Here is a 22050-nt window from a genome sequence, read left to right as displayed (position 1 = left end):
TCATGATGTGCTGTTTTTATTTATGACGATGTTTGTGTATACTGTTATGACAAAATGAAATAATGAAATCAAGATCACATTCTAGATGTATAGTAAGCTACAGCACCTGGCTTGAACCGGGCCAACTGAAAATTTACTGTACCATGCAAGTAATAAAAAATTTATTCAAGGCTTCAGAGAAAAATATTTCATCCTGTTCTGCTTAGGAGCTGAAGCCTTCCTTAATCACTGCAATAGGACATTACTGAAAGATAAAGCATTATTAGTACTTTATTAATTTCTCCTTTGCACAAATAGTTGAAATATATCAGAAGCAGCCATCGTGCATTTTGCTATAATAAAATCTCAAATCCTTAACATAACATAACATAACATAACATAACATAACATAACATAACATAACATAACATAACATAACATAACATAACATAACATAACATAACATAACATAACATAACATAACATAACATAACATAACATAACATAACATAACATAACATAACATAACATAACATAACATAACATAACATAACATAACATAACAACAGAGTTGGAAGGGACCTTGGAGGCCTTCTAGTCCAACCCCCTGCCCAGGAAACCCTACACCATCTCAGTCAGATGGTTATCCAACATTTTCTTAAAAATTTCCAGTGTTGGAGCATTCACAACTTCTGAAGGCAAGTCGTTCCACTTATTAATTATTCTAACTGTCAGGAAATTTCTCCTTAGTTCTAAGTTGCTTCTTTCTTTGATCAGTTTCCACCTATTGCTTCTTGTTCTACCCTCAGGTGCTTTGAAGAACAGCCCGACTCCCTCTTCTTTGTGGCAACCCCTGAGATATTGGAACACAGCTATCATGTCTCCCCTAGTCCTTCTTTTTATTAAACTAGACATACCCAGTTCCTTCCAGAGGAAATTGCCCAAATGAACAAACAGTTGACATTAAGAGCACTGTAGTGTTCTTAACTCAGTTAAACGTCCTCTGCTATATATAATGCACTCTGGAATAGTCTCGCCATATTATATCATGCATGGAAAGAGACAACCCAGTGGTGGTCATTGAAATGAAAAACTTAAGAAGTCTACAAGTCTTCTTTTCCCACACACCACTTTGGACTGCAATAAAGGAAGTGGGAGCACTTCATGCTTCATATTCAATCGCGTGAAGGAAATGATCTACATAGGAGAGTGACTTTGTTTAATTATTTTAGGATGTACTTACATGATTGCAGGTTGAAATTGTCAGAATTGTATCAGATGATCAGCAGTTTGTGTTCATAAGGCCTGAAAGATGTGGAAAGCAAACAGGAGCAATATGATGAAGGGATTTGGGAAAAGTATCGTTGGACCATGTCTTCCTTCCTTCCTTCCTTCCTTCCTTCCTTCCTTCCTTCCTTCCTTCCTTCCTTCCTTCCTTCCTTCCTTCCTTTTCCTGACAATCTGGACTTAAAAGTTGATGATCACAAAGGCTATCCCATTTGGAGATCCCACACATCAAATGAAGATATTTCATCTATTCTGTATCCCACCAATGATAACCTATCCCAAACTTTCTCAGTTCAGGTTCCATAATTTTTTCTGTATTTTTTTTCATAACAGCTCTGAATCAAAACTACCTTGAGTTAGTACTTTAAAATATCTCACAACATCCTTGTGAGTTTGAGAACTGTGGACCAATCACATGAAATTTGCAGCAAAGCCTATATAAATATTAACGAAGGAATGAGAATTCAACGTTGAGTGCTATGCTGAAATGTGTGTATAGTCCAATCCATGGGAAAGTGGAAAAGGAAACTAAGTAAACACCATGTTTCCTCATTATAAATACATTTTGAACTACACTTCCTTCTTCAAAACTGTCCCTAATATGTAATTAATCTTCAAACACAAAACAAATTGCTGTCTAATTTGACCATATCACTGAAATCAAGCCATAATTAATTTTTGTTGTATCTGTACAACTAAATGGATGAGGAAGAGGAAGAGTAATTCTGATTAACCATATTGGAAGTAACTTGCACATTCATCATAAACAGCAAAAGTTTAATATTTATAACCCCCCCCCAATCTCAGCTGGATCCACCAGAAACCTTTGGACATCTACCGATTAGATGGATGAAGAGGAATGTCTGCAAGCAAACATTTGACTTGTAGTTGTTTTCAATGTATTTTCAATGGCATTGCTGGAAACTTATTTAACTGAGATTAGGATGAACATTGGTTATTGATAGCACTCACCATCTCAGACTTGAAACTTTTCCTCTAAATGAAGGATACTTCTGCACCAACCAAATATATTTCAGAATGGTTCAAGGATCGATCCTATCATTCAAAACTTTGTTGACAGTACTCATTGTTAAATCACAGCAAGAAAGCTTGGCCACCCCACATTTATTACCAGCATGGTGTTAATATTTCAGAGGTACCTACCCCGTTAAACTTTCAGAAGAGCTGTGAGCATGAGAGAATAGCAAATACAAGAGAAAAATAAGTAGAAAGGTTCTCCCCTGACTCCATTCCCAAGAAGCGTTACTTGCCCCTGCTTCCAAAACAAGAAATCAAAATAAACATTAGGAGGGGGGAAAAAAACCCATTTGTTAAAATCCAAAGACATTTTTCCTGCCTTTGGTCCCAGTAAAGGTTGTCTTTGTCACTTGAGAACAGTCACAAGTTCTTCTGCCTTTTTTTTTATTCATAGAGAACAAAATTTACAAAGTCTTTTGTACATTTTTTCTTTCTTTTTTTCTTTTTTTTTTTGTATTTTTGTTTGTTTGTTTTTTACTGACTTTGAAAATTGGGAATATTCAAAATACACTTTTTTTTAACCCCACTTCATTCTTTCATTATTTACAGATATGTACAAGAAAAATGTAAGAGTCTCTCTTTTTTTTTTTAAATTTCCCCCAGTTGTATTAAAAATCTCTGCTGGTCAATGACTCCCTTTATATGGATGTTCCATGGGAAGGTTCCAGGGCCTCTGGAATGATCCCGCCCGGCACAGACTGGAATGACATGGGAATGGGGGTCTTCACAGGGCTTTGGCGAAATAGTCCTCCATTCGGCGATCTGTGTTTACACTGTATTGAGGGTATTGTGGCGGTGCTGCTCAGTGGCAGCTGCAGGTTGCTCCCAGAGGCACCGGAGAGTGTCCTGCTGCCCCCGTGTCCTGTCTGTTCAGGTAAAAAAGAGGTGACAGAAAGTTGTGTGTTCTGATATTCACGGACAGGCTCCAGGGCCTGGCTGGATGACATGCCACCAATCTCCAAGGCTGAGATTTCGATGGAGGCAGGGGACAGTTGCTTGTGAGCTAAGTCTTCATCAATTAAACTGTTCATACGCCGATGGACTTGCTCTAGGTTGACTTCTTTATCCTGCAAGAAAGGGGGAATGAGTAGATTAATCCCTTCCAAAAGCAGTTGATGGATCTTCAGAGGTAGAGGAGATTAAATGGGTATCTGGTTCCCATTTAATTTGCTCTTCTATCTGAAGTTCTATGTATTTGTGGGCTCTGGGTCTGGAGCAATATCTTTCAACCTCAGCAACTTAAAGATAGGTGGTTTTCAACTCTCACAATTCCCTAGCTGGTTGTGGTCAACCCATTGTAAAGTATTGAGATTGATGAATACTGCTCCAGACAACTGGACAGTTTGGGTTGCCTTTTGTTTTTGTTATCTACTAGAAGTACAAAGACATGGTCATGCATTGAATGAATTAGTTTTGGTAAATCACAGATTGAAACTTGACTTGTCAATGGAAGGGTGTGTGTGAGAAGATCTTTTAATCAGCTTGAGTCATCTTTTGTTCTAGAGTCCCAATTCACCATTGTACATTGATGCGGGGGCTAAAAATCCAGAATCTGGGCCCAATTAATTTTGTTTTCTTCCTCCAGTCTCCAGGTATAACATTCAAGTAAAGGCTAAGTCCTTAAATAATTGGATCTTCCATTGTTTACATGAATTATTATGAGCCCTGCATATAAGAAGGCTAGGAGAGAGGGGATGGATAGATGAGACAATCATAATCAGCAAAAAACAATAATTTAGAGATAGGGTGACCTACTACGAACAACTTTTGTCTGTCTGTCTATGTTGGAGAGTTATAGAAAGGAACTGATTTTATATATATATAGTAAAATATGTAGTAAATCTATTTAATACAATGGGTCAGAAAGACCTCCATAAAGTTTTTATATAGATCCATAAGTGTGTATATATAGCTGTTGTTTGGCTTTGTGGTGGTGCAGCTCACCAGCTCAAATCCCCCTGCAACACAGACTAAATTGAGCACAACCAAGCCCCCACCCAAACAGGACACACCCCCAGCCAATCAGAGCACAAAAAAACCTCCATCCAATCAGAGCACAGCCAAGCTCCCACCCAATCAGTTCAAACCCCCACTAGCAGTTAAAAGGAAGAAACAGCTGCGATCACACATTGCTCCCAGAAGCACGAAGCTGAAGCCTGAAGATGACGAATGAGACTTCGTCGAAACGTTGCCAAGACATTTCCAATTTTACACGGGAGAAAACCCGAACAACCAAAGACCTACATACAAACACCCGTGAAAACCTCAGAAAACACACACACACACACACACACACACACACACACACACACATATATATATATATATATAATGTATCTTATATTATATAAAAGATATGAATTACCCATATTCATTTTGAATTAAACTCAGTATAAAACTCAGCAGTCAGACTCTGCCTGTATATATCATCTCACAATATAACTAATTTATGCCCTGAGTTATAATTCTTCTTCTCAGCACATATTTAAACTATCTTTCCTTATTTTTCACCTCATTATTTCTGTTCTTTTTGCTCAACAATTATTTGAGGATGATGGTAAGAAATCTATCTCACCCAACCAAGTAACATTGAAACCCTGGAAAGAAAGGTGTACAATTCTTGTTTGGTTATTAATTGTACAACAATGTGATTCTCACCCCCCACTTCAAATTTGCTATTTCTTTATCATTTCCCAAAACATGAAGCAGTTCTAAGAAACTATGTGAAAGTTTCCGCCCCTTTTTAAACTTAATAATTATGGAGGCCTTTTGGACATATTCTTCTTGACAACTTTAGATTGTAAGCCAATTATATCTATCTGCAACAAACCTATTAAGAGTTGAAAGAGAGAGAGACACACAGATGTCAACATCTCCACTAGGATTATTTTTTTAAAAATAGCTATTTGATTAGAAGTGTGAAGCTTCAAAATTATCAAGGCAATATGGGAAGAAGGTCTTCTGTGGCTGATCTCTGCACCATTACATCTAACAAATTACTGCTTTCTGTGTCATAGGCCAGAAGCCCTATTGGGAAAAGGTATTTAACGTACTAGTATGGGAAATGGAGGACAGCTTGTGATGCCATCATTTGGAATGATAAGGATTTCCTGCTTTCTAGCGAATATAAATCACACGGCACAGCTGATTGGTGGAAATACCGCTTTGGACGAATCAGTAGCTTTTTATATTACCGGTTCACCGAACCGGTTGATTTTATCATTACAATGTACCCTTCATGAGGCTCTTAGGAACATGTCTGAATATTTGGCTTTTAAAGGGGTGGAAAAGATCTGCCCTCTAAACTTTTATTTTAGTGCCAAAATGCCCCCCCTCTCCAGAAAAGATAATTGGTTCTTGCCAGATGCAAAATTCAGAAGAGCATCAACATACCATCGCTGTATGAGGATAGGATGCCTATAAATAAAAATGCCATTTTTTCCATTCAGAATATAAATACTTTTGTTTTATCTATTCTCTTTTTCTCCCTGCTTCACCCTTAGCAACTATTAACTCTGCTTTCTATCCAAGCTTATTAGAGGTTTAGCATTATCACCATTTCAACAAAATCTCTTCAAGAATATAAGACAGATGGAATACATGAAGAAACAGTTGCAGAATTTCAAGATCCAAAACATAGTCATATCCTGTCAACTCCAAAGCTACCCTGCTTTACCAAACACGTAAAAGAATGTTATAATTCAGCTAAGGGAAAATAAATTTCCACTTTGCAAAGCAATGAAATTATAAATTGGGATTCCATATCTCTATCTCTATCTTTCTATAGGAAAATGAAATGGTACTTTTTAATTTAAAGAAATAGATAATGTTAATCAGAAAAAATCCAGTGATAGCTTGGATTCAGTAGAAATTGCTTCTAATCAAATCTACCTTTCCTGGATCCTTTTCAAGTCCTTGCAATACAATCCCTTAGTCTCCAAAAGTTGCTTTTAAAAATTGAAAGATTCCCTCTACAACTTTTGAACAAAATGGGATGTGAAGAGAATGGTAGAGAAGTAAATACTATGAATTGGATGAATAGAAACATTTTTGCTTTAAAAAAAACTGTCATGGGAAAAATTCAAATATAGGCAACAAAGGGAAGGTTAATGAAACCAGTTATATGTGTTTGCCATGATGAGTTTTCATCAAGTAGCACTTATCCCAAGGAGAAAACTTAACAGATCTGGGCACAGAACATAATACACCTTAAAGAGTTGTGTGACTTAAACACACTCACACAGACACTGATTCAAAGGAAAATGTTATGAAATCAATGGTCCAACTATTCAGTGGATGGTTCTGGATAAAAGTATTCTTAAAGGCTGAGTTCCCACAAGCATGATTGGTTGAATTAAACTATTTGGGGGTTTATAAATCCTTCCATTCCACATCATCCAGTCAGAGCTGAAGAAGCTTCTTGGATGAGAAGCAAAACGTCTTCAAAGAAAAACCAGAAAGTCCAGTTGTCTCTTGAAAAAAGCACCTTTGGGATATTTGGGGATTTGCATAACACCCTGAACTGTAAACATTCATATGGGTTGGTTTCACACAACATATTAGATAGACATGTGGTGGGACACTGTCAATGTGTTGTATGAAGTTAGCCAAATGCATCCAACCCACTCAGTGGTCCCTGGATGAGAATGAAGTCTGTTTGCATCAACTATTCATGGTTCTTTCTGCATCAAGAGGACTTGTGATGATGCATATTACTACACATAAAAAGGTAAAGGTTCCCCTTGCACCAACTCTAGGGGGCGATGCTCATCTCTGTTTGAAAGTCGAAGAACCAGCGCTGTCCGAAGACGTCTCCATGGTCATGTGGCTGGCATGACTCAATGCCAAAGGCATACGGAACGCTGTTATCTTCCCACCAAAGGTGGTCCCTATTTTTCTACTTGCATTTTTTACGTGTTTTCGAACTGCTAGGTTGATTATTACACATAGTAATAATGACCGAACTGGGTTAAAGACGATTGGGACGTTATGATGGGGGCCCGATCGAGGACCGACGTTGTTCTTGTAATGACAACGGCGGCGATAGGGTCCTACCATCCTACGTTCGTTTGTCATCTAATAGCATCGCTTTACCGGAGGAGCTTTAAATTCCATCTATTGTCCGGAACTTATTGTGACCATCTGATTGGCCAGATTAAGACTGTTACCATCTGCCGCCCTCTATAAACTCCGAAATGTACTCGCAATCGCAGCTTCTTAACCTGCGAGTTTCCCCCCTCTCGCGGGCATGGCCCTCCACTTTATCGAGGGCCCACCTTGATGACGGATTTTGGAATCCCGAGAGGTGGCATGCTTCTAAAAGGAGGCTTAGGGGTTTTTTAACTATGTGGTATAGTAAATTCTTATATAATTTATCCAGGAGGAAGGGTGGGATGGCGAAGTTAGGTTCAGAGGGATACCTATCAGAGCCATTGCTAGATCTTGTGCTGGCTCGCGGCATAAACATCATCGATTCTGAGGTGGAAGAAGAGGCTAGAGCTCATGGTCATGAGGGTGGTTCTATCTGCATGGTGGGTGGGAGGAGCAGGTGTGGCGGACGCGGAGGCCCATATCAGGTTCGGGGAGTGTGCCCGCGCTATCTATGAGCGATTGCACACTCCAGTCCCCCAGTAGTTTCCCGTTTCCCAAGTGGCTTAAATCCCCAGAAGCTGGACCTTCACCTGATGTTATGCAATGCCAGGTCCATTATAAATAAAGCCCCCCCTCATCTCCGATCTTATACAGGAGGGGGGTGCGGACCTGATTGGCATTTTGGAGACCTGGTTGGGCACGGAAGGGGGGGTTCCCCTGGTAGAGGTGTGCCCACTGGGTTTCCGTGCGTTCCATCAGGCGAGGGCCCAGGGTAGGGGTGGGGGAGTGGCGGTTATTATCAACGAGAGTCTTGAGCCGAGGGAGATCACTGTGCCACAGATAACCGGATGTGAGTCCCTCCTTGTGAAGTGGGGCCGTGGGGTTCAGGTGGGTTTACTGATCATGTACCTGGCTCCTTGCTGCGTGACAGAAACCCTGCCTGAACTGTTGGAGGTGGTCGCCGGGACGGCAGTAGAGACCCCCAGGCTTATGGTCATGGGGGATTTCAATCTGCCGTCGGTGGGGATAGCATCCACATCAGCTCGGGAGTTCATGGCTTCCATGACGGCCTTGAACCTGACCCAGTTAATGAACGACCCCACTCACATCGGGGGAAACACTCTGGATTTGATTTTTGTCTCTGGACAGTGGTTGAATGATCTGGAATTAGGGGAGTTAGTTATCAGACCCCTGTCATGGTCAGATCATTCGCTCCTTCAGCTGGACTTTTGAACCGCCGACCCCTGCCGCAGGGAGATGGAACCGATTCGCTGGTTCCGTCCCAGGCACCTGATGGACCCTGGAAGGTTCCAGATGGAGCTTGGGCCATTCCCTGAGGATTTAGTTCACGACTCGGCTGGAGCTCTGGTCGCCGCCTGGGATCGGGCGGCGGCTGGTGGTCTAGATCGAGTCGTGCCTTTGCGGCCTCTGACCCAGTGCCGATCTCATTTAGCCCCTTGGTACTCCGAGGGGCTGAGGGAGATGAAGCGCCAGAAAAGACACCTAGAGAGTATCTGGAGGGCCAGCTGCTCCGAATCTGACCGGACACTAGTTAGGTCTCAAATTCGGACTTATCTAGTGGCGATGAGGCTGGCAAAACGGGAGTATTTTTCCAACCTTGCATCAATTGCATCAGCAGATAACCGCCCAGCCGCCCTGTTTAGGGTGACCCGCTCGCTCCTCCATCAGGGAGTGGTAGAGGATCCCTTAAAGGGTTGAGCTGAGGAATTTGGACAATACCTGTTTGATAAAATCACTCAGATTCGGAAAGGGTTGGACACAGATTGGGTAGATCTGGGTGGGGTGGGGGAGGCAGGTCTTGATCTGGGATGAGTTTGATTCTGTGGCCCCTGAGGACATGGACAGGTTAATGGGGGGATTGAATGTGACCACATGTTTATTGGACCCGTGTCCCTCCTGGTTGGTACTGGCCACCCGGGAGGTGACACAAGGCTGGCTCCAGAAAATTGTGAACGCTTCTTTGATGGAGGGTGTTTTCCCTACCGCCTTGAAAGAGGCGGTGGTGAGGCCCCTCCTCAAGAAGCCTTCCCTGGACCCAGCTATTTTAGCAAATTATCGTCCTGTCTCCAACCTTCGCTTTGTGGCAAAGGTTGTCGAGACTGTGGTTGCACGACAGTTGCCCCAGTACCTGGATGAAACTGTCTATCTTGATCCGTTCCAGTCCAGTTTCCTGCCTGGTTACAGCACGGAAACAGTCTTGGTTGCGTTGGTTGATGATCTCTTGAGGGCTCGGGACAGAGGTTGTTCCTCTGTCCTGGTCCTATTAGATCTCTCAGCGGCTTTTGATACCATCGACCATGGTTTCCTGCTGCGCCGGCTCGGGGGACTTGGAGTGGGGGGCACTGTTCATCGGTGGTTCTCCTCCTACCTCTCCGACCAGTCACAGACGGTGTTGCAAGGAGGGCAGAGATCGGCCCCGAGGCGCCTCTTATGTGGGGTACCGCAAGGGTCGGTTCTCTCACCTCTTCTGTTCAACATCTATATGAAGCCGCTGGGTGAGATCATCCGTGATCTTGGGGTGAGTTGTCATCTATACACTGATGATACTCAGCTCTATATTTCCACCCCTAACCACCCCAGTGAGGCTGTTGAAGTGATGTCCCAGTGCCTGGAGGCCGTACGGGTCTGGATGGGGAGGAACAGACTCAGACTCAATCCTACCAAGACCGAGTGGCTGTGGATGCCGGCAGCCCGGTACAGTCAGCTAATTCCATCGCTGACCATTGGGGGCGAGCTATTGGCCCCCACGGAAAGGGCTGGCAATCTGGGCGTCCTCCTGGATGTACGGCTGTCTTTAGAAGATCATATGACGGCCGTCGCAAGGGGAGCTTTTCATCAGGTTCACCTGATACGCCAGTTACGCCCCTTTCTGGATCGGGCTTCCTTATGCACAGTCGCTCATGCCCTTGTTACATCCCGCCTGGACTACTGCAATGCTCTCTACATTGGGCTCCCCTGGAAGGGTACCCGGAGACTCCAACTGGTCCAGAATGCGGCTGCGCAGGTGATAGAGGGAGCACCTTGTGGCTCCCGTGTAACACCCCTCCTGTGCAGTCTGCACTGGCTCCTGGTGGTCTTCCGGGTTCACTTCAAGGTACTTGTTATCACCTTTAAAGCGCTCCATTGCTTAGGGCCGGGATATTTACAGGACTGCCTACTGCCACCAGTGCGCTCTCACAGAGAGGGCCTCCTCCGGATACTGTCAGCTAAACAATGTCGGCTGGCGACCTCCAGGGGGAGGGCCTTTTCTGTGGGGGCTCCTACCCTCTGGAACGAGCTCCCTGTGGGGCTTTGTCAACTCTCTGACCTCAGGACCTTCCGCCGCGAGCTGAAGACGTTGTTTCGAAGAGCAGGTCTAGCGTGAACATAGTTTTAAATTGGGGTTTTAAATCAGGGGTTTTAAACGGGGTTTTAAATTTGTATTTAAAAGTTTTAGGCCATCAATTGAATAAGTTTTCTATTCTTTTTTTAGCTGTTTTATATGTATTATATGTTTTCTGTTGTTTTTATTGGCTGTGAACCGCCCTGAGTCCTTCGGGAGAACATATATATATATATATGCAAATATATATACAAATATAATAAATAAATAAATAAATAAATAAATAAATAAATAAATAAATAAATAAATAAATAAATAAATAAATAAATAAATAAATAAATAAATAGTGCTGTGTTAAATCACAGTTCTGAAACTTGATTTAAGTGACATCAATGAGTTCAGCTCCTGGAAAGATTTAAAAGAGAAGCTCAGAATAATTTAGCATTATGCTACTGAAAAAAGGAAAAGCCCTCTAAGTATTGATACTGATTCTTGCAATGAGGGTCTACTAACCTAAAGTCAACTGAGTTGAGCACATGCTGACATTAACCACATTACACACTTAATTTTTCAGGAAGTGGGATCATTAATCAGCATTATGAGAAAAGCTAGCTTCCCATGCCTGGCAAGGTATTAAAATGGACAGAAATCAATGGCCTCTTAATGTTTAATGAAGCACTGAGGACTATCAGAGATTGGACTTGAATTTAAAGAATTTGCGACAATTTAATCTACTCTGATGTGCTGCCTAGAACTCATGAGACATGTAGAAAAAATTCAGTTTGGTTCCCCATAATCTGACATAAGGGTGGGTGCGGGTGTTTTGATTTGTTATGTGGAAGCTAATCCAATGGCAACGTTTCAGGGGGGTAGGTGGTGCCTTTCTGTGTGCACGTATATGATTTTCACAAAGAATTAAGCTGTTGTTTTGTGAAAGTGATAGTTTGGCAACTGATATAAATATACAACAGTCATGTGGATTTCTCTAAAAATAATCTAATTATAGAAATATTTAGCAATATGTCTATTGGTGGAATTGTTATGATGATGTATTTATGGGTTCTATGGCTTATTTAGGGTGAGATTATACACACACACACACACACACACACACACACACACACACACACACATATATGTTTTCTGAGGTTTTCGCGGGTGTTTGTATGTAGGTCTTTGGTTATTCGGGTTTTCTCCCGCGTAAAATTGGAAGTGTCTTGGTGACGTTTCGACGAAGTCTCATCCGTCATCTTCAGGCTTCAGCTTCGTGCTTCTGGGAGCAATGTGTTGCTCCCAGAAGCAACACATTGCTCCCAGAAGCACGAAGCTGAAGCCTGAAAACACATTGCTCCCAGAAGCACGAAGCTGAAGCCTGAAGATGACGGATGAGACTTCGTCGAAACGTCGCCAAGACGCTTCCAATTTTACGCGGGAGAAAACCCGAATAACCAAAGACATACACACACACACACACACACACACACACACACACACACACACACATATATATATATAGTGTGTGTGTGTATGTCCTTTATATTTTAATTTTGTATCCAGTTTTTAGTTAAACTAAAACAAGAGATTGCTTTGTTTTATAATTGTATCTATCTTGAAGAGAGTTGCAAATAACTTCTTTAATGTTTTAAAGACTTTTTTGTGCCACTTTTAAACTTTCCCTGTTGTCCCCTTTCCCCTTTTTTTTGTAATTTTATACTGTATCTTAACTTTTCCTCTTTGAAAAGAAGGGAGGGAGGGAGGGAGGGAAAGCAAGCAAGCAAGAAAGGAAGGAAGGAAGGAAGGAAGGAAGGAAGGAAAGAAAGAAAGAAAGAGGAAGTAAGGGGAAGGGAGGGAGGGAGGGAGGGAGGGAGGGAAGGAAGGAAGGAAGGATAGATACTTGCTGGCTATTCTGGGACTTGCCACTCCATTTTAAATTGCGAACAATCTCCCAAACAATGGTGTGCAAATGCTATACAGGGTGGCTAGCAACTTTCTTCTACAAAGATAAGACACAATTGTGCATTCTAAGAAATATGGAAGCTTTTTCAAACCTCTGCCAAGGTTATGTGACATGTAAGTTCTTAACTGCTCCCACTTGTTTTTAAAATGTAAATGTCTCACATGTTCTTTGTGGACTTCTAAAGAACATGGCTCTCTGAAGGTCAGCCCACGTCTAAAGTGAATGGCCTAGAAGTGACTCATTTAGCAATTTCGCATCCACCGCTTTTCTCACTACCAATTTGTTTTTACATTTGCAATGCTGTAATTCCAGTTCTTGTCAACATCTGACAGAGGAAAAAAAGGCTTTGCTATAATAATCAACCCACTGATGGGATGAAACAGAAATAATGTATATATTTATTTGCCATTTTTTGAGTCCCCACTACCCACTATTAAGCCAGCTAGATAAAGCAATTGATTTTTAATGTACATTAATTTACATCCTCATTAGTCAAGGTTTCAATACTGAGTAAGGTATAATCATAATGCATATAGGAATGGGAAAAATAAGACTCAATTATGCTCATTAATTTAGATCTGGCAACTGACTTAGTCAAACACTACTTAATGCTACATAAAATAAATGTTGCTGACTGCATTTCAGATACGGTTTGTAGGGTTTGGTTCAGTTTTTATTTTATATGTTGCAAAAAAAAATGACTTCAAAGTCTACCTTAATCTCTCTTTTCCATATAGCTACTTGGAGAAGATCAAGAAGTTATATGAAGTCCCTGCTGATAAAAATTATATGCAATATTTTGCTTTGAAATTTGCAATCCCTTTATTGACTTGGATATGTATTTCTTTGATATTCCTCTTTTTGGGATATGCAACAGTTTAAAATAATAAAACACTGTGATGTTTTTGAAGCACGAGTTTCTAAGCAAGCTGGGAGAAAGCAACAGGGGGAAATGATTTACTCTCTACAATTTAATTACTCCATTATAAAGGATCAACCAGTGTCTCTTTATTACTGCAGCTACTACTTCTAGCATCTTGCAAGCCCTTACAGCAAATTGAATGCACTGATATGTGTATGGGAATGTGCAATTTATGGACAGCCCCTCAAAGACAGAAACGTATATTAGAAATATTGTTATTATGTAAGTACATGATGTTCTCACTCATAAAACATGGGAAAAGGTATGCAGCTGGGTGGCACTTTGTTCTCTTCACCAATATTTTTAGTACATTGTATTTCATGGAAGTGGCATTCTTTTATTCTTTCCCTTTTACTATTTTTACTAAGGAGCACTAACATTTGACCTCTGGTTTGCTCTTTCACTGCAGACAGTCTGCTGGGTGTTACCATGTGTAGCAAAGTAGCATTCAGAAAGCATTTTGCTTCATGGAACAGAGCTTTGTAACCTTTTTTTCCTGGGGTGATTCTATCACTAAACCCATCACTTTTGGAAAAGCTGGTCATTATTAAACTGTGGGCAGGGAAGAACTCTAAAGTTACCATATGATCACATTTTTGAACTGCACTCTTCATGACAGAATGAAAAGTTAAGAAGGCATCTCAATTGGTCCTTTCTGTTGGTTGATACAAAGGAAGCTTGATATAGCTAATTTAAATAGCTGTGTGAAATGGTTCTATACTGAGAAATCCCAATCAAGAAAAGAAATGTATCTTTCTCAGTGAAGTTTGATATGAATTGATATGAATTCATATCAAACCTTAAAAAGAAAAATAAAGTGTTTTCTGTTAACTGCAATTTCTAACTTCACATCCAGTTTCTGAACAAGACCAGAATTAAGCCTCGCTCAGCTTTAATTATCGTTATCATGTGTCTTCATTGGCTTTATCAGAAATAATATTTTTTCCTGATATCTGCCTTGAATTTAACAGCATGTTATATATATTTAAACAGACATAAAGATATGAAAACATGATGTGCATCACACACACATGTATATTAGAGTAGGAATTAGTAAGCCCAAGGATGCTGAAATCTTGCGTGATTTTTCCATTTTCTTTATGTTCTTTATATACTGTACAGTATTCATTCAGGGCTCTGTGGAGGACAGTGAAACAGAGCTTCTGGGTGCCTAGATCATGTTTGGATTGGGTTACTAATTCTTCAGTTAAAAAGTTGGGAGAGGGCCTTCAGGTTTCATACGTTTAAGGCAAGATTCATGAGTGATGGCAGAGCACAGGCTCTATATGCAGAAAAATGAAGGTTTAATTTCTGGAAGGAATGTTCAGGAGCTCATGGGAATGAGATGCTGGAGATACCACAAATCGAATTGAAGAGCTTTTCCTACCCTTGAACCCTCCAGAGGTACCACAACTGCTTGTATGCTGGCTGAGAAGTCTAGGGCTTCCCTGGCCGAAATACCTGGAGGACACCAAGTTGAGGAAAGCTGTAGTGGATCATGGAGTGATGAATCAATGGTCTAATTGAGAACAATGAGAGGAGAAGCACAAAAGGGAGATAAATGATGATACTATCCTTGGGAATGCCAGATCATAATGATCTGTTTTGTTTGGCATGTTCAGATCTCCAAGAAAGACTTGCTTGAAAATCGCAGGGTTGAACGCCGAGGACATTTCTTTTCCACAATGGTAGGTGAGCATTCACTGCAGGCATGGAAATGGCAGACAGGGGTGGATCCTGGAGTGATTGCAAGCATCGGATTAGCTCACATGTGATTACAGAAATGCTCACCATGGTCCTGAGACCCAGCCTCACCTCACGGGCAATCTCCATGGTGGGGTAGGGTGGGGAGAAAGAAAGGGGAAGGAAGAAAGGGTCAAATAGTGTGGCTTTCTCAGTTTTTTTTCCTTTTGCACTTCAGCCAGTATCTATATCTGTGCAGATTTTGGTAAAACGTAAGGATGTTATGGAATCCTTTTTATGTATTATTGTAATGTACCAAATGTTATAATGAAGGGGAAAATCCCACAATATAACCATCTGACTTTTCTTTCACAACAAACAGACAACAGAACTGGAAAAGAAATGGTCATAAAAATGTAGGTAAAGTAGGTAAATAAATAAAAATAGAGATGGCAAGAAGTAATTATTGACCCCTTCTCCCACTATCTTTGTGACTGTAGCCAGCCCCACTGAGTTTAGCTTGATACCTACAGAATAATATGTCCAAGAACAGCTATACAACATGAAGTTGCCACTTTTGCTGTTTTAATTTTAGCTTTATTTCACTAATCTATTGACAACCGAACCTGAAGGTCTCAGCTCTGCTAGTTCTACTTGCATTCATGGACAAATGGAACCATGTATTCCACATGCACATCTGTACATGCATGCGCACACGCACAGGCACACACACAATTTGTTTTATTGTGAAAAACAAAATTTGTTTTTCACAATAAAACATTGTGGAACTAGATACTAAAAGCTCATATGACTTGTCTGCAAAGCATGGCCCTGACTGTTCCATTGTTTTAATGGGAAGGCTGCACAGATGTTAATGACAAATGTAGCATTATAAGCTGATACATTAGATTAAAATGCCTTTGACAGTTGAGCTGTTACATGGCAGGCAAGCCATTTGCTGCAATGCTCCTGGCACCATGGCAAATAAACATGAGCATCGACAGGTCCTGCATATTCCTCAACTGGGAAGTAGCAGCTGTTCTCTGAAAGGAAACATCAGTTCTTAATAAAAGATGGTTTAGATGCCTTCATATCTAGGAGCCAACCAGAGAGATGAAACCGTTGATGCACACAGTTGTTGCACTTGTGTGTGTGTGTGTGTGTGTGTGTGTGTGTGTGTGTGAGAGAGAGAGAGAGAGAGAGAGAGAGAGAGAGAGAGAGAGAGAGAGAGATGCTTTCATGACAGGTTGATCATTACTGCTTGAAATGTTTGCAAGGGAATCCTTGGATGGTAGAAAATTTCATATGTGTTCTATCAGATGCTTGCAAGTTATTCATTCGGTATATTAAAAAAAGGAACCCCCTTTTAAGAAACAGATCAGAAAGGAGAAAGGGAGATGGTTTAACCTGTCAATATGTCAGAATTAATTATTGTGGTATTAATGGATGGAATGAACAATCATACCTCAGCCCACATCTTGGACAAGAGAATAGTATAGTGTCAAAAACACATTCTCTGTACCTGTCCCCATCCCCTTAGTAGTATTTTCCTCCACAAAGAAAATTGCACTGCAAGAAGAACTCATAAAACTATCCTTGATCTCCACATCCTTCTTTGCAGTTGTCTCCCTCTCTTCACTTGATCATCTACGAATCACAGAATATACATCTTGTAATTCCTTGACCTCTCTGTGGGGTAGGAACAACCTGAAATGCTTGTGTGAATCATTTTCCTTCCTTGGTTTTCAGTGATTACTTTTCAATAATTGAAGCAGAATCATTGTGGACAGTAGATCCTCTTTTTCCCCCCCATTCCAGAGCAGAGAGACCGTTCAAGTGTCCTTTGGTTCATACAGTAGTGGTGGAAACGTTTTGGGAAAAGTGTATTTTTGAGGTTTGATGGCTAATAACACCACTTTTTTTTTTTAGTTCAAGATAATCCTATTCCACTGCTGCAATGGCCTGGGAATAGCCCAGACCTTAACCCAATGGAACATCTATGGAGCTGACTAAAGAAACTTGTTAGTAAAACCCAGTTAATAGAAGCAATCCTTCAATCTTGGTTTCACATTATAACAGCTGCAGAACTAAAAGACTTGGTTCACTCCATGGGAAAACATTGTAATGACTTGGTTCACTCCATGGGAAAACGTTCATGCTAAAGGTTACCCAACAAAGTATTAACTGACATGGTGATTGTATATCTCATTTTTTCTACATGTTTCACTTTTCTTCTTTATACTGTAACAACTATTCTAATAGAAAATCCTTCATAAAAGTTATTGCATTACATTCTTCATTAAATTATCTTTCCACTGATATATAATTTTATGGGACTACTCCCCCCAAAAAAGCGGTATTATTAGCTAGTTTTAGAAAATACACTTTTCCCAAAAGGTTTCCACAATTTTGGCCACTACTGTATGCAGTGGGTTGAAGTAAAGTTCTGCACAAATCTCACTGCTTATGTAAGTCTCCACCATCTCCAACACACGGACTGTCTTCATTGGGAAGTCATTAGCTATACATGGCTGTACATTGAGCTGTAGATGCTTGTACATGTAGCATGCTTGGCAAATACAAAAGAGTCAGTATGTGGCTATTTCCTTCTCCTGAATCCTGGAAGCAACTCTTCAGAATCCATGACACCACTGGGCAGCATTATTACATTTGTTATATTAACAGATTAACAGAGCAGATGCAAGTCCTAGCTAAACCGGAATATTTTAGGCTAATTGTCCCGGGACCGGAAAGGGGAGCACCTTTCTGAATATTTTTTCGCCGGTGCTTTGTCATAAACACATGCATGCAAGAGGAAAACGGATGTCCTGGTTTGGGTACACAACCCTAACCTGGACATTGACCACTTGGTTTAAGAAAAGTGAGGGTTTCACATGGAATTCCTTTTTTTTTCAAAGAAACCCAGATAAGTTGTTTCTGTACTTCTAAAGCTCTTGACTTTCATGCTCAAGGAAGGGGCCAAAGGCAGGGCAGCTGAGCTACTCTCTTACCCCTAAAGATGGTCTCTCCATGGCAAGGTTGAGGCACAATGGTGAGGCAATGTGGGAATGTTTGTGGTGCTGTTGCCTCCCAGGTTGTATCTGCTCTATAAATAAATACAGGACTTTAGTTGTCAGAGCTGACATTTTGGCACCTTCCATAAATACACAAACATATGGGATTTCAAAGGGGAAAAAAAAAGAAGAAAACAGGCATTATTTAATAATTTTTTAAAAACCAACAAGACCACCCTGTATTTCAGTGTCCTCATCTCCACCAGAATCTGAGTGCACCTAACACTTTCATGCCTCCATTTTGACCTCTTTTCTCTTTCTCCCCCTTTGTCCATGTTTTATGCTTCCTCCCCATAGCTGTGATAAGAATATAAGTTATGGACCTCTTTTGGTGTTTCTTGATGACAACGGTTGCTGCTCCACCACAATTCCAGGGCGGCCACCAGGCAGGCCAGGAGTAGGCCGATGGCTAAGATGCAGAAGACCCCTGCAAAGCTGTGCAACTTCAAGGCTTTCCCATCCGTCTGAGCATTGGTGTGGCTATTCAGGTCACAACGTCCCATCCGTGGCCACCATTTCTCCTTGAAGACATCCAAGTACCCTGCTTCTTGTAGTTCTAGAATCCTGTAAAAGTTAGATCAGAAGAAACCAGACGCTGAGAATGCCTACACAAAGCAAGGTGTAACAGAAAAAGTAGGAATTGAAAGTTGGCATGAATTGTAAACTGGTTTTTCTTTGTATGGTTAAAGTAAGATAAAAATAGTTCGAACACCATCAAAGTTGGAGAGTTGGACGGAGGCATCTTAATATTGGGTTGGATTAAACAATATGTTACCATAATTGATGCTGGTAGAAGCAGTATTGACAAGCAGGTGGCTTTGGAGAACCATGTGGTCAAGACACAATTCTTTTGACTTTCATTCTTGAAACCTATTCATGACCTCTCCCCATTTCAAGAAGCAAATCCCACAGATGGGTGTGCAAATTCTACTGGTTCTTAAAACTTCTGGCAGTACACAATGAGACATCTATAATCATAAATATCAACAAAGCAAGGAATGTCCCTCCTCTAAGCAGGAGTTCCTGTTTATATGCAATTATTTTTAATTTTAATTTGCTAGAGCAACGATTAGAAATTCTGATTTTCTTTGAGCACATGATGAAGGTTGACACCCCATTCTTTGGTTGTGTATGAAGGAACCCAGTTTCCTTATGAGGAACAGGAGAACAGCTCTAGGGTGCTTTCTTTGTTGGTAGGTGATGCAGGATCGCCCATAAGTATAGCAAGATTATCAATAGCTCTGCAAAATGTGGGGACATATTCTGAGATTTTTATAGAATTGTGTGTCATGTTATTTATGAATATAATGACCCATTTTACATCAAATGACCCACAGATCAGAGGTGGGTTTCAGCAGGTTCTGACCAGTTCTGGAGAACCGGTAGTGGAAATTTTGAGTAGTTTGGAGAACCAGTAAATATCACCTCTGACTGGCCTCACCCCCATCTATTTTCTGCCTCCCGAGTCCCAGCTGATCGAGAGGAAATGGGGACCTCCCCCTGGAGTGGGGAGGGAATGGAGATTTTACAGTATCCTTCCCCTGCCATGCCCACCAAGCCAATCCACAGAACCGGAAGTAAAAAAAATTGAAACCCACCACTGCCACAGATGCAGTTTTGACGAACGATCTTGACAAACTTTTGTGAGTCATGGTGTTCGCATAGGCGGAGTGATGCTGAAGCAAACATTTCATTTAACAATTCACTATACCACTGACCAAGTTGAATGGCTGTTATTCTTAGGCATGTACCACTGAGCTCCCAGTAGTAGTATTATAGGAGCACCAAAGGACACAGCTTAGCTACAGAGATGTGCTGCTTATAAATGACTGTAAATATTTTGGTTTTGCATATCTGTCACTGTAAAATACAACCCAAAACCTGGTATTTGCAGAAAACTATTTAGGTAGAGCAGATAGATTTTTGTGCATCCTGTAAAATACTTTTATTTGTCACAGTGTCATTAACTGTTACTATTTGGCTGGACTAGAACTCCTATCGAGAACAAGGGCTGAATCCAATTTAACCCCTCCCAATCAGAAAGAGAGAGAAAAAATATTTGTAAAGCCAAAATGTTTAACAATAATATGCAAATCAATTGCGCTTACTTCAATATCCTGTTGAGGGAGTCAACCCAACTTTGTTATCATGCAATTACTGCAATAACAAAATATTCAATCCTTGTTTTTACTCTTAATTTAGATTTCCTGCTTAGTTTTTGCTAATTATTAAAAGTTTTGCTCATCAGCAGGCACTGTTTCTAACTTGTTGCATTGTGCACTTAGCCTTCCATCTACCCCTCAATGGGGAGAAGTTGTAGTTGAATAAACACTGTCTCTCCTGCCTCCCTTAAGTCATCCGAATTGCTAAATTGGAGGCATCCTGAAGAAAGTATGAGAACCCAGGTTCACCTACAAAGAATTCAGGACTAAAAATGAAGATAAGGAGCTGTGCTGACCCACTTGCTCTTCTGTTACCTTTGCGAGAAGAGATCTCTGTATGGGCTGCCATGTTGGAGAGCCAGCCCATACCCTTTGCTACTGATGCTGTTTCCAATCACGGTCACAGAGCACTCATCGTCTGTTAAGGCTGCATATTCTATCACAGCCACATCCCACAAGAATGCATAGTTGCCTTTCTTGGCCTGCAAAAAAAGATGTAGAAAATAACTTTGAAAAACAAATCACGTATGCCCAAGTCTGCCCTTTTATAACTCATCCACACAAATTCTTGAGTTTTCCTCAAGTTCTCAGACACAGCTGGTCAAACTCCAGTGCTCAAAAATCTTTTTTTTTCTCCTGTTTTGAGAACTCTTTTTCCAAATCTGGTTACATATAAGGTTTTGGATGTATTTTCTAAGCTCTGGGAAGACTTCTAAACCTCACGCTTCCCTTCCCCTCTCTTCTGAAGCTGATTGCCACAGTCTGATTGGCAAAGGAAGATATGCCTCTTTTAGATGGTTCTTTTTATTTTAAGGATCGAATATGTCTAGTCTTGCCAATCCTAATCTTGTGATATAGTGCAGCAGAATGCAACGTTACCAGCTGATGACTGGAAGAACAGAGCAAGGATTCTCCCTGGCTAAGCAAATGAGAGATTTATTCAGATTACATAAACTGTCCCTAAACATCTGCCAGCATCCCAAATAGACCAGATGGAAAACCCAACAAAATGAGCTACAGTATTGCAAGGCTACATTAACAGAATTTTGCAAGTCTGAAAGTACAAATCTCCCACCATCTCTTTTTACCAGTGCCTGGTAAGGTAGGCTGGATCATTTCTAATATTCTTTCTCTGTTCCTTTATGCAGCTCTCTTATCTGACTATGCCCTAGGCAGCATTTCCAAGGTCATTCTCAAATTCCATTACTGCTTCTCCGAAGCTCTTCCCAAATGCTGGCTTAGAAACTCTAAGTTTAATTATTTAGCATTATTATTAGATTTATTTGCCACCCACCTCGCCTCGAGTTTGGAATTCATTCTCCAATTCTTGGGAAGAATAGAAAATGGAAAGCAAAAAAAAAGATATCTACCTTAATGAATGTGGTAATATAATGCAAAACTTTAATTAAAGTCGGTGGATTACTTTAATGCTACAAAGTAAAACAGCTCATCATCACAAAGCCTGAAACCAGTTTTATTTCAAACAAATAACATGTTTTCATTATCAGAAATCT

General features: G+C 40.7%; 1 protein-coding gene across 1 annotated transcript in view; it reads right to left on the bottom strand.

Annotated features, from left to right (window-relative positions):
- Positions 1 to 2718: 2718 nt before the first annotated feature.
- Positions 2719 to 22050, bottom strand: part of GRID1 (glutamate ionotropic receptor delta type subunit 1) — an 896787-nt gene continuing 877455 nt past the window's right edge. The window contains exons 14-16 of the mRNA XM_058188407.1: positions 20852 to 21018; positions 18698 to 18938; positions 2719 to 3371 (exon numbers count right to left, since the gene is read on the bottom strand). Coding sequence (XP_058044390.1) covers positions 2943 to 3371; positions 18698 to 18938; positions 20852 to 21018 — 837 coding nt within the window. The 3' untranslated portion in view covers positions 2719 to 2942. The remainder of the gene's footprint in view (positions 3372 to 18697; positions 18939 to 20851; positions 21019 to 22050) is intronic.

The sequence above is a fragment of the Ahaetulla prasina genome, chromosome 6 (assembly GCF_028640845.1).
Source record: "Ahaetulla prasina isolate Xishuangbanna chromosome 6, ASM2864084v1, whole genome shotgun sequence".
NCBI classification, from domain to species: Eukaryota; Metazoa; Chordata; class Lepidosauria; order Squamata; family Colubridae; genus Ahaetulla; species Ahaetulla prasina.
The sequence above is the reverse complement of the archived record's forward strand: the minus strand, read 5'-3'. Positions and strand labels throughout refer to the sequence as shown.